Raw genomic sequence first — 13,446 nt, 5'->3', positions numbered from 1 at the left:
TGTGCACAAGAACTGTGTTCACTTATTCTCTTTTTCCTTGCAGAACATGGACTCCGAACCACAACACTTATCTTTGACAGCACTGTTTGGAAAACAAGAAAATCCTACCATATACCAAGATGTCCCAGAACAATCACAGAAAAAGCACCAACTTAATCTTTCTGTCAGGCAGAAGGTAGTGCGTTCGCTGTCCTATGAGGAACCTAGCAGACATTCACCCTCAGCAGAGAAGCAGCTTTGCCCAGCTATTCAAAAACTTATGGTGCGTGGGACAGACCTTCATCCACTCTCTGAGCTTCCTGAGAATCGACTGTGTGAAAACGGCAATGTCCGCTCCGTAGGGGAGGTTTTCACTGGACTCTTCCAACCGGTGACTTCTCATGGTATTGTAACATCTCATCCAGCCCAGGACACAACTGGCACTCAAAGCTTGTTACAGAAACTGCAGGGACAATCAGGATCAGTGACCAAAATGGACCCAAGTGCAACAGGTACTGTAAGTTCAACAGCTTCAATCTTCAGCAGGACTTCTGCTGCTACAGCATCAGCAGCACAGATAAATAACATGACCCAGCCACATCTGGTATATTTCAATGGCTCTCTTCCAACCCAGACTTTAGGGCCTCAGACTGTTGGTAAAGAACAGTCCAAACTTCCTAGACAGCCACTTTCCCTCTCGGGCAACCAATCAACCAGTTCTGGAGTGATTTCACCCCAAGAGTTACTGAAAAAACTCCAGATAGTGCAACAGGAGCAACAGTTACATGTGTCCAGCAGACCTACCTTGGCAGCTAAGTTTCCTGTAGTTACTCAGAACACCAACACTCTAAAACCCTTGGACGCCTGGATAGACAAGACATCAGGTGCACAAAAGCAGAGCCCTCTCTTTCAGGTAAACATGTGATTTAAGGAACTAATGCCTGTGGGGAAGGTATCTAGGAATCTTTTGAGCTGCAGTGCAACAGAATTCAGTTTTATAAGGCTGTTCTCCAGTTCCCATTACAGTAACTTCTCACTTAATGTTGTAGTTATGTTCCTGAAAAATGCAACTTTAAGTGAAACGATGTTAAGTGAATCCAGTTTCCCCATAAGAATGAATGTAAATGGGGGGGTTAGGTGCCAGGGATTTTTTTTTTTTTGCCGTACAGTACTACAGTTGGGAGGTGCCCCCGCCTTACCCCACACAGGCACAGCCCACTGGCACTGGAGACAATGAGGCAGCAAGGAGGCTGAAGGTGCTGTAGGTTAGGAGAAGCACATTGCGCAGAAGCAGCGGCAGCTTCCCCTACTCTGCAAGCACCAGGGGCAGGGGGCTGAACTCTCAGCCCACCCATGCCACCCCTTCCTCCAAGCCCCACCCTTAACCCGCCTCTTCTCCTCCCCCCCTTTACTCCGCACGCCAAGTCCTCGCTCCTCCCCCCTCCCTCCCCTGCCTCCTGCCCGTGGCAATCAGCTGGTTTGCAGCGTTCAGGAGGCAGGAGGCAGTGGGGAGGAGTGAGGACATGGCGCGCATGCTCCTCCTCTCACCCCTGCCTCCTGAACACCGCAAGCCAGCTGATTACCATGGGCAGGAGGCAGATGCACCGGTGTCCTCGCTGTTCCCCCCCCTCCCTCCTGTCCGCAGCAATCAACTGGCTTGCAACATTCAGGGGCAGAAGGGAGGAGGAGGAGCGAGGACTCGGTGCACAGGCTCCCCCCTCCCTCCCCTGCCTCCTTCCCGCAGCAATCAGCTGGTTTGCGGCTTTCGGGAGGGAGGGGGGCCTGCACACCAAGTCCTCCCCCCTCCCTCCTGAACGCCACAAGCCAGCTGATTGCTGCAGGCAGGAGGCGGAGGGAAGAGGGGGAAGGCACTGATCCGCGGGGTCTGCCAGCAGGCGGGAAGCGCTGCGGGGGGCATAGGGGAGCTGATAGGAGGTCTGCCAGCTGTGGACAAAGCAGGCAGCCAAATGACGTTATAGCGGAGCATTGCACAGATAATCGTTGAGTGATCCATCCCCTGTTGTCCACTCCTAGATTTGGGCAGTCAGAGGCTAGGGACAACCAGAGCATGGGGTTGCATTCCTGACTATCTTGGCCAATAACCATTGATGGATCTATCCTCCATGAACTGATGTAATTCTTTTTTTAAAACCCCATTATAGTTTTGACCTTCACAACATCCCCTGGCAACACAGGTTGATTATGCAATTGTGCGAAAAGTACCTCCTTTTGTTTGTTTTAAACCTGCTGCCTATTAACTTCATTGGGTGACTCTAGTTCTTGTGTTATATGAAGGAGTAAATAACACTCCTTCATTCACTTTTTACAAACTATTCATGATTTTATAGACCTCTATCATATCTCCCCCCTTAGTCGTCTCTTTTCCAAGCTGAAAAGTCTCAGTCTTACTAATCTTTCCTTATATGGAATCTGTTTCATACTCTTAATCATTTTTGTTGCCCTTCTCTGTACCTTTTCCAATTCTCATATTTCATTTTTGAGATGGGAGACCAGAACTGCACACAGTATTCCAGGTGTGGCCATATCATCGGATTATATAGTGGCTTTATGATATTTTCTGTCCATTTCCTGAAAGTTACTAACAAAAAGGTAACCAAAGTCACAGTAATTACTTTTGTTTTCAGTGGGTGAGGGGACTGCATTCTATAAGTGTGAGAAGTTGTCTAACTCACTATGAAACATGCACACAGCATGGGGAAAATGAGCTATTCAAACCTAGAAAATCATCAAGTGTCAAGCTATATATTATAAACCAGTTTGTACTAATAGGAAATAACAAAAATATAACCCATCTCAGAAAAAGAGATTGGTATTGATATTGTTAAGTGATAGTGACCTCATTTTGCATGTGTTTGAAAAAGGCAAGAAAGCAGTAATTATATCTGGGTAAACCTGAGATGGAAAGAACAACCATTCAGAATGGAACTTGATACTGGCTTCATAATCTTAGTAATTTTACTAGAAGAATTCAAAGAGAAACAATGGCTGAGAGCAAAAATACGTACAGGGAAAAGTCATTCCAGAGATTACTACTGTAAATGTGCATAAAATGCAACAACAATTATTACCATTCCAATCTCACCTTGCTTGGCAGAGCATTACTCAAGAAGATCAATATTGACTGACAGGAGATGGCTTTATTGGCCGAGACACCAACAACCCCTAGTATTGTACTGGTTGAACTGACTTTGAAACATTCAGCATTGTTTAGAAGACCTATTACAGACTAAAAATGATTAAGATATGATTAATCATTAGTACCACTACCAACCTAGATTCTGTAAGGCATGACCTATTCCATTCCATTGGGTCAGAGAGTAGACATGGACTAAGAAAGGCTAGTTAGCACAGGATTTCCTATAGAATTCAGTGACTTGGCCAAGCCAGTTATACCTATTATTGAAAAAGATGGGAAGGTAAAAATCTGTAGAGACTTTAAAATCAGGGTCAATCCCTCTCAGTGTGTCTCCGTATTCTTTTCTATAGACTGAAGACTTGTTTGCCACCCTGTCCAGTGAATAAACATTTAAATTAAATAGATCTGGCACAAATATATTTTTACATGCCGAAGCAAGATTAATCAAAGCAGACTCTGACAATAAATGCACCAAAAAGTCTGTTCCTTATAATTGTTTATCATTCAGTATGGTATCTGCTCCTACTACAGATCAAAGGACAATAAAGCAAATTTTACGATATGTGCCAGGAATAGAATGCTGTCTCAACAATATCTTCATTATTGGAAAAAAAAGACCAAGGGTATTTAAGGAACGGATAAGATTCTTCAATGCTAAGAAGACTGACTATAGCTTGCATTTTCTCAACAATAGTCCTGACACATTACAAACCCAGTTTTAAATTGGCTTGTGATGTATCTCCATATGGCATAAGAACTTTCAACTCCCATATGGAAAGGAAAGACTAGTTGCAGGGAAAAATAGCAAAAGCTGAACAGTTATGCTCAAATCTACAAAGGAGGCACTCTGCCTAGTGCTAGCCTGATTCAGGAAACTATCCTTATTAAAGGCAACAAGTAAGCATGTTTAATTCCCAATGGGAAAGCATTGATCCCTAATGGACTTTAAGCACCTGCTTATCATTAAGTATGTGCTGTTCTGAATAGGGATGGTCTTAAGTATGTGCTTAAGTGCTTTCATGAATTTATGCCACGATCATAAGAGTACCTACCGTAGCCTTGACACTATGCAAATAATTTATCCTATTTACAATAGACCACTTCTTAGACCAGCCTTAAATCAGTTACACACTTTCAATATAGGGCGTTATTTCTGTCTGTGCATAAATGTGGTACTTTGTAGTGGTGATGGTACTCAGTGGTGGTACAACTGGTATTTTTTACTTGTCACAAGTAAAACATTTAATAAATTTGAAAAATACCATAATTTCTGAATTAAACTTGGAAAGGCACTTTTTTAAGTTATGACAGGCCAGTTCATGAAAATGCCTAGGAGCATTTACCTCATGGTGGAATGAACTTTCCAGTCACAAAAGATTCTTTTATACTTGATGAGGTACTTGGGTAATAACAGTTAACCTGCAATCACAAATATTTAAGAAAGGGAGTTTCTGAACAGCAATAACAAAATAACTAGGCTACAGATAAATTTGGCATCCAGGGTTTGAATTTCAGATGTAATCAACAGCAGAAGAGTGCACCAGTTGTGTACAAGTGCATGGCAACAAAAACATGTTTGTACCTGGTTTTAACCAACAAAATCTTGGCAACAGCTACATCTAGAATTTGCTGAGACATTTTTAGGTGAAATGTTTTTAGTCCTAAGTGATACTCGCTAAAAATGGCCAGAAGTCCACAACACATACTCTAACTACTAATGTTCTAAGAGACTCATTTGATACATATGGAATTCCAAGCAGCTAGTGTGTGATAGTAGGCCCCAGTTTACATTACAAGAGTTCCAATACATTTCTCAGCTCAAACAATATAACATAAATTCACCAAGTGCCATGTTATCCAGCTGTAAATACTTTGTTTCAAAGCAGCATATTTTTTCTTGTTGTCCTATTGCAGTGCTGTACAACTGACAAACTAAACTCCTGCTGTGCTGATGGTGAGTCAGAGACTTAAGTCTTGATGTGGTGAAGCTAGAGATAAATCAGTGGATGTTGAATGAACAAGCAATTCAGGTTAAATTCTATCAGAAAAAAATCTATTAGCAACATTTTTAGGAAGGTGATTTGTGTCCTTATGAGGAATTATTCAAAGATAAGAGAAATGGCTGACTGGCAAAGTAGTGTCAAAATAGACTGAGCACTGGTCTACACTACTGCGGTAAATCGATCTAACTTATGCAACTTCAGTTATGTAAATAACGTAACTGAAGTCAACATAGTTAGATCCACTTATCGCAGTGGTTACACTGTGCTGTGTCAATGGGAGAGTGTCTCCCGTTGATGGGAAAGTGCTCTCCCATCGATTTAGTGTATCTTCACCAGAACCGCTAAATTGACACTCGCTGCATCGATTGCAGCAGTGCCGATTTACTGGTAAGTGTAGACATGCCCTGAGTGTCCTATATTGGCAACATTGAATTTGACACCTACATACCTGCTAGCTAAGAGATCATCTCAGAGGTGTTTTATCTGAAATTACTCCATTACCAAAGATTCTTTAGGACCTTCAAGCCACAGTAATCACTCTCAATGAAAGTTGCAGGAAGTACTACAGAGATTACAATAATAGTATCAGAATCAACATCTGACATTTCTAACAAAAGTTCAGAAGCCGTTGGATAAATTTTGTCACTTGGGTAACTTGAAAATATCTGAACTAAATAGCTAAACTGAAAAAAGTCTCCTTTGTGTTGAAGGACACTATCCTCCACATGTACGGAAGCTACTTAAATGCTAGAATTTATGAACATGTAGAATCTCATTTGTTAACAAGAATATACATTTTTAAATTCATTACACAGAAAATTTAAGACTTCATTTACAAGGAATAGGTGCATATATTTTCTGTTCTTATCCCGAGACAAATATTTTAGGTGTGAGGATCACTTAGGTATTGCATTAGCCAAATATTAACTTGCTCAGTCACCAGTACATGGCAGGGTTACTTACACACTTAGCCTCTGTTTTACGTATACTGGTGAAAAGCAGTTCCTCACCATAAAAAACAAATACATCTTAAGTGATGCCTACTAAACTACATTGTATGTTTGTTTATGACTAGAATAAGTCCATGCTATTAAAAGCACAACATGGTATCTCTATACTTCTGTAACAGATTCTTATTCCTCAGATTGTATACAGCAAAGTGGTATCTTTAATTTTTAAAAACCTGACACTGTATCCAAATTCTGTAGATGCATATTACTTTTATTTTAGCTAGAAACATCCCTGCCAGCATTAGTCATTTTGTTAGAACAGAACGACTAAAAGTAACACTAGGGGCCAGCAGTGTTCCAAACACAGACATGCGTGTACCACCTTCGCTGCTGGCTGGCAGCAGCCACACAGTGAGTTAGGGAAGACCTGCCATTCATGTGCAGGGAACACAGACTTGCTTCTTTCTGTTATGATTGTGCACCATGGGGAATAGGAATTGCAGGTAAATAGTTTTCTTTTTTAAAAGCAGTCTGGCTTTGAAAAGCAGAAAAACAATATTTACTAAACAGTGCAGTTAGTGATAGCATAATATTGCATGCTTTTTCATATCCACAAATCCTTCTAGAAAGTTTTTCTACTCCTGTAAATTTACCATCAGAAAGTAGCTTGAGAACTTAGTCCTTTTCGCTCTCTTTTTTTAAGTAACTGCATACTATGGTGAATAGTGCCCAAATAGTTTAGATAAAATAACAGTAAATATTTGTTTTGTTATCATGTTGGTCCCAGGATATTAGAGAGACAATGTGGGTGAAGTAATATCTTTTATTGGACCTACTTCTGTTGTTGAGAGAGACAAACTTTCAAGCTTACAGAGAGCTTTAGAAGGTGCTACTGTGGGTGTTTGTCCATATTAAAAAAAAATCACCCAATATTGCTCCCACTGGAAGCCTCTCAAATAATGCCAGATACTTGAGCAGTGAGGAAAGCTACAGATTAGAATTAAGGCCCATTGCTAGAGCTTTGTGGTGAACATTTAAAGAGCACTTGTCACATTATCTTATTCCTAGCAGCATTGTCGGTGCTGCACATTTAATAGTTCTAAGTATACCCCATAATTAAAAGGATAAAAACTCTGCAGGCTCACAATCTACTTTCAAATCAATATGTGCCTCCCTGCTTAAAATTAAGGGAACTCTGACAGAATCATAGTAGCATTTAGGTTTCTGGTAAAGATGTTCTCTTTTTCTTTAAAGGTTTTTTTAGTCTAGTGCATTGAGCACGGGCCAGGAAGTCAAAACTAGATTCTGTTCCTGACTCTGCCAACAACTCACTATGGAACTTTGGGCAAGTTACCTAACCTTCTGTTCCTGTTTTTTTATCTTAAAATGAGGATGCATACCCCTTCCCCCCCCCCCCCCAAGTATTTTGAGAGCTATAGATGAAACGTACTATAAAATTCAAAATATTTATTAAAGTACACTCTCATACTAGTGAGCATATTCTCAAAACCCAAACCAGGGGACATGGAAGGACCATCCTTATAAGAAGGACCTCAAATGTTGTAGTTTGTCATTCTTCTACAGTGCTAGTATTTATAATAGTCTAACTTTTATAATAAGCTGATTTTCTATTTAAGCAATTTGCCAGATATATAGACTTTATTACACATGAGATTCAGTACTGTGATCTTGAACTGGATGGGTGATTGTGGGCTCCAGATACTCTTAATCCTCAGTGTATCCCTGCATATCTGCTCTTGTGAATCTATTTCTGTCTGGAGTCCTCTTCATCTTTACCCCTGTATTCTTAGTGAATATACACATTGCTTAAATGCTTCCATTTTTTATTAATTTGTGTATGGGCAGGTCATCTCACCTCAGCGCATTCCTGCTACTGTGACTCCTGCACTGCTGATGTCCCCCATGCTGTTCACACAGTCCACACCTGCTCCACCAAAGGCAAGTGAAAGTGGGTGCTTACCACCAGCAAATCAAGAATCTGCTTCTAATTCAGCTAGCCTTCTCCTTCCTATGCAGAATCCAGAGCCATCTGTCGTAAACAGCAACTCATTGACCAAGATGCAGCTTCAGGAAACACTTTTACACCTGATCCAGGTAAAGAATCAGAAACATTCCCCCTTTGCTTGTATCCCTCCTTCCCATTTTGATTTAAATACCTCTGATGGATAATTGGTCCCATCCACCAGTCTGAATGATAGATTAGTAAACTAAAATGTCCACTGGCAGTTGTACTATTTCTGGCTATATAATTAAAGAAGCACTAAATCATTGGCTAAGGAGATAATAGTCCCTCTTGCTACAGTTGTGGTTTAACTGTTTTGATTAATGTATGCAGTTTGGGGTGCAACAGTTCAAGAATGATAAATTTGAGGGGATTCAGGGGAGAGAACAACGATGTTATGAGCTTACAGGAATTGGCTTAAAGGTGAAAACTACTTACATGTATGTAGTTTAGCTAAAAGATGAGCATCTCAATGGCAATACAATACTTTGGAAATCCTTAAAAGAGATCCATGTTGAGGGCAGGAGAAGTTCAAGTAGGAATAAGAAATAATGGGATGAAGGTGAGCAAGTAAAAATGAAGGATAAATGTTCAGAAAATATTTTAACAACAAGGTCAATTAAATGTAGTTTTCCAGCTTGCGTGACTCAGATATAGTCTTGACAAAACACTCAGGAATATTATGCAGAAAACAATCCTGTATTCGACACAGAGTGGAATGAGTGCTCTTTGAGGATCCTTCCTATCTTCAAATTCTATGGATACTAGAAACAGTGTTTTTAAAGGAGGTGTGATAAATGCCAAAGGTAAATGTATATAATTTATAAGGAATAAAGAGGGACAGGTCTTGGATTCCAATTTCTAAGCCCAGGCTACTTGCCCACATAAGTGTAGATCCTCTACTTAGCAAGGAATGTGAGCTAATAACTGATGACATCAAGAAGGCTGAGGTGTTTAATGAGTATTTTGCTTCAGTCATCTCTAAAAAAGTTAGAGGATCAGATACTCAAAACAATTAATATTAACAAGGATGAAGGATTGTAAAATAGGAAAAGAATATTTAGATAAGTTACATGTATTTGAGCCAACAGGGCCTAATGGATCTTATCCTAGGGCATTTAAGGAACTAGCTGAAGCAATCTCGGAACCATTAGCAATTATCTTCAAGGACTCCTGGAGGACAGGTGAAGTCCAGAGGGCTGGAGAAGAGCAAATATAATACTTATCTTTAAAAAGGGGAACAAAGAGGATCTGGAGAAGAATAGGATCAGTCAACCTAACTTCGATACCTGGAAAGATACTGGATCAAAACAATCAGTTTATAAGCACCTAGAGGATAACAGGGTTATAGAATAGCCAGCATGGATTTGTCAAGAACAAGCCATGCCAAACCAACCTAATTTCCTCCTTTGACAGGGTTACTGGTCTAGTAGATGGGGGTGGGAGAGCAGCTGAAATAATACATCTTGATTTAGTAAAATTTTTGACACAGTTCTACATGACATTCTCATAAGCAAATTAGGGGAAAGCAATCTAGATTAAATTATATAAAGTGGCTGCACAACTGATTGAAAGACCATATTCATGCTGTCCAACAAGGAGGGCATATCTAATGGGATTTCACAGGTGTCAGTCCTGAGTTTGATACTATTCAGTATTTTCATTAATGATTTATATAATGGAATGCAGTGTGCGCTTATAAATAAGATTAAGGTTTTGTCATGGTTATTTTTAGTAAAAATCATGGACAGGTTGTGGGCAATAAACAAAAATCCATGGAAGTTCGTGACCTGTTTGTGACTTTTACTAAAAATAACCAGGGGGGACGACAGCCGCAGCCCCATAGAAGTCAGAAATGATTACAACAAAAATAAAGAGAAAACACAATTTGTGCCTAACTTAACAAACTACATTAGAGTCAAAGTTTCCTCAGCATATGCTTTCAGCAGTCTTACTGACCAGACTCTTTAGGACAGGACTCCTCCCCCAGAGTCCAATAGCGGTTTCCTTTGTCTCTTCAGAGGCAATGAATATGATGGGCAGGGGGAGAAAGAGGGGAGTGTCCTGAGGTATCTGCCCCTGCTTTTTATATTTTCAGTCCCCCTCTTGAAAAACATTTCCAGGTGGGAGCCAGGGGACAGTCAATCTTTGTGGAAGGAAACTCCATGCTGTTCCTTTGCTAACATGTAGATTTTTGCCTCTGCCCGCTTTCCTGCCAAAGAATGGCCACTTAGCAGGTAATGGTCCATCAGCCTTGTTTACACCTGGCTGAGGCATCAGTTTGCCCTTTATCTCTGAGGAACTGGTTTGGCCACTCTTCAGATTTACCTGGAAAACCTACTTTTAGTCATGATTTCAGCTTATGTTTATAACTTCACATATAACGCTGCTACATGCATTTTACCATGATATTATATATCGGCAAATTATGAGTTTTCAAATGATACTTCGTACAAAGATTATTGCAATAGTATGGAGAGCAGGGGTGGCCAACCTGACCCTGAGAGGAGCCAGAATTTACCAATGTACGTTGCCAAAGAGCCACAGTAATACATCAGCAGCCCCCTGCTCCCAGCACCTCCCGCCCACCATCAGCCCCGCCAATCAGCGCCTCCCCTTCCCTCCCCGCACCTCCCAATCAACTGTTTCATGGAGTGCAGGAGGCTCTGGGGGAGAAGGATTGTCCTAATTTTAGTTATCCTCCTATGCTCATGCATGGGTTGGTTCATTCCCTTGTAATTTGTGTTGTTCTGTTCCTCCACTCTGCCAGGCTGTCAGGTTCAGCAGCAGTAGTTCTTAAACTGTGGTGTGTAAAATCCTGGTGGTCTGCAAACTGAACCATTTTGAGAACCAGCCAGTGTGGCGTATTGAAATGTTGGAAAGGGAGATCTCCATGGAAAAATACTTTAGTGCAAAATGGTCTGCAGAATGGAAAAAGTTTGAGAACTACTATCCTAAAGAGTCATAGAGTTCAAAGCCAAAAGGGACCCACCAGATCATCTAGTCTGACCGCCTGTATATCACAGGTCACCAACACCACCCAGCATCTACTAAACTAGCAACTGAAATGAGACCAAAGCCTACAGCTCATTAGAGACTAAATTATTATGTGCTACAGGCAGACAATAGGAGGGACCAAGGTGCACCAAATGACTGAGACCCTTGCCGTGGCTGGGAATTGATTGATAGAGATACCCGGATGATCCCAGCAAATGACCCATATCCCATGCTGCAGAGGAATGCTCAAACCCCCAAGATCACTGCCAATCTGACTTGAGAGGGAAAATTCCTTCCCAACTCCGCATATGAGGATCAGTTAGACCCTAAGCAGATGATCAAGAATCAGCCAGCTATTTAAGTGTGCATGGGTGGAGTAACTAGTGCAGATTAAGACTATTAAAGCCAATGGCATTCAGTGCAGGTGCAGCAATTTGACTGCATGGAATTTAGTGTAGGAACAGGAAGAAACAGCCCACCTGCTCACCCAGGCACTTTGGTATTATTATTGCAGTAGTGGGTGGGGAACAGAAACTATGTAAAGGACCTCCTAGATATGTGATAATTAGGGTGAAGGGAAGAAATTGCAAGTATATGTTATCACTACAGAAGTCTTGCAGGGCGGGAAAGAGAAAAGTCTGACTTTCACCCAGCCAACGTCATCATGAATTTACAAAATTTCCTGTTTTCCGTGTCTTCAACTCTTCTAACAGAGATAAGAGAATTCCCCCTTTTCTCATGCTGCCAATGTATGCAAAAAATTCTGTTAAAGCTATTAGCCGGAGGTAACAAAGTGTTTGGGTTTTGTGTTCTGTTTTTGTGTGTTTGAGGATGAAAACCCCCTGCTAGTGCCAATTTTGACTGGGATGGTAAGGTTGAAAATTCATTAAACCCTGAAACAGAATGAATTCAGAATCTTTTAACTTGAGAACTATGATCCTCCAGTAACAAGTCTTATTTATTTTGTTTTTCAGAATGACGACAACTTCTTAAACATTATCTATGAAGCTTATCTCTTCAGTGTGAGAAAGGCAGCAATCAAAAAGTCTATGTAAAAGAGAATTTTAAAATTAAATTTCTATGACTTCCTGAACTCCAGGAAGAAAGTCTCTCATGCCAAGTGGTGTTACATTGTTTAAAAGCTTCTGCCTTTAAAAACAATAAAATGAAATAAACGGTCCTAGACTTTTTAGTTACACTTAAATATTGCATGTTGGCAAGTACATGCTGTACTGAGAAATGTGTGGGTGGAAACTGCTTTCCTCAGGGGGGAGGGTAACGACGCTGCTAAAGACTTAATCACAAAATATCTTAAATTATTTTTCTTACATGGGCTGTTGCTAGATGAATTATATTTCCTTCATAAAGATTCTGTTCTCAGAGTTCATTTTTCTTTTTATTTATGGCTGTGGTTATTCATGGAGTAGATATTTAATGTGTTTTTTTTCTCAGATAGATGTTATCACTTCCATTACTCAACACTATTTCACAATGAACAGTGCCCATTCCTGACCACCGTGTGGCAGTGTTGGACTGTTTTTAAGCATATGAAGATATTGGTGAAATTTTGGAAGAGGAATGATCTTTTGAAACGGGTTGTTCCATCACCTTTTCTAACAACAACAAAAAATTGTTTCAAAGAAAGTGGTGACATTTTTCCTCAATTTTTTTTATGAAAATCAGTTTCTGTTTTGTCTTCAGAATATTTATAGCCAGCTATAGAAATGAACTCTGAGGAGTTTTTTAAAATTATAGGGTGGTCCTTTTGTTTGTGACTGTTCTTGCTGTTAATGTAGATCTGATGTGGCACTAGCATCATATTTCTGTGCTTCTGGAAACAATCTGCATAATCATAAGCAATATGTAAACTGGTCAAGAAAACAGTTACTTGGTTTATAAGTCCTTTTTTAATATGTTCCAAGAGCAGATGGGTCAGTGGTTCCAATGATCCATTTATAAAGAAAATAAAATGGATTAGCCAGAGTGTGCAGTGGATTCATTTTACTACCAGGTGGACTAAGTATTTAGTTCTGAAAGGTCAGTTGTCAAGTTTAAGCTCTGAATTTAATATACTTCCAAACTTGTATAGGAATGAAGTAGATTACAGTGAGCAATGTGCTCCACATTAACACATTTTTAAATCAATCAGACTAAACAAACAAATGTGGTGTTTTTAGTTCTTACATGCTTCAGTGGCAGATGGTATATGTAAAGCCAGGGTTTGTTCATAGTCCTTATCGAAGAAAAAATCAGTCCAAATTTTTTTCTACTCTGTAATGCTACAGTATAAAAACGGTACTTTCTTACTCACCAGAACTGTTTCCTTTGTGGTTTCAG

The 13,446-nt window shown here is 40.2% G+C and overlaps 1 protein-coding gene across 6 annotated transcripts in view; it reads left to right on the top strand.

The window, feature by feature from the left end:
- The window catches only part of DCP1B (decapping mRNA 1B), a 55,709-nt gene extending 42,921 nt beyond the window's left edge, over positions 1–12,788 (top strand). For 4 of the 6 annotated variants that reach the window (XM_034781137.1, XM_034781110.1, XM_034781151.1 and 1 more), the window contains 3 exons: positions 44–892; positions 7,956–8,204; positions 12,084–12,788. In XM_034781137.1, the coding sequence (XP_034637028.1) occupies positions 44–892; positions 7,956–8,204; positions 12,084–12,164 (1,179 nt within the window). In that variant the 3' untranslated portion in view covers positions 12,165–12,788. Of the gene's footprint in view, positions 1–43; positions 893–5,050; positions 5,091–7,955; positions 8,205–12,083 lie in introns of all 6 variants that reach the window. The other 2 variants (XM_034781129.1, XM_034781120.1) reach the window with 2 other exon arrangements.
- Positions 12,789–13,446: the final 658 nt, after the last annotated feature.

This window comes from Trachemys scripta, chromosome 1 (assembly GCF_013100865.1).
Source record: "Trachemys scripta elegans isolate TJP31775 chromosome 1, CAS_Tse_1.0, whole genome shotgun sequence".
Lineage (NCBI taxonomy): Eukaryota > Metazoa > Chordata > Testudines > Emydidae > Trachemys > Trachemys scripta.
Note: the sequence above shows the minus strand (reverse complement) of the source record. Positions and strands in the feature narration are given on the sequence as shown.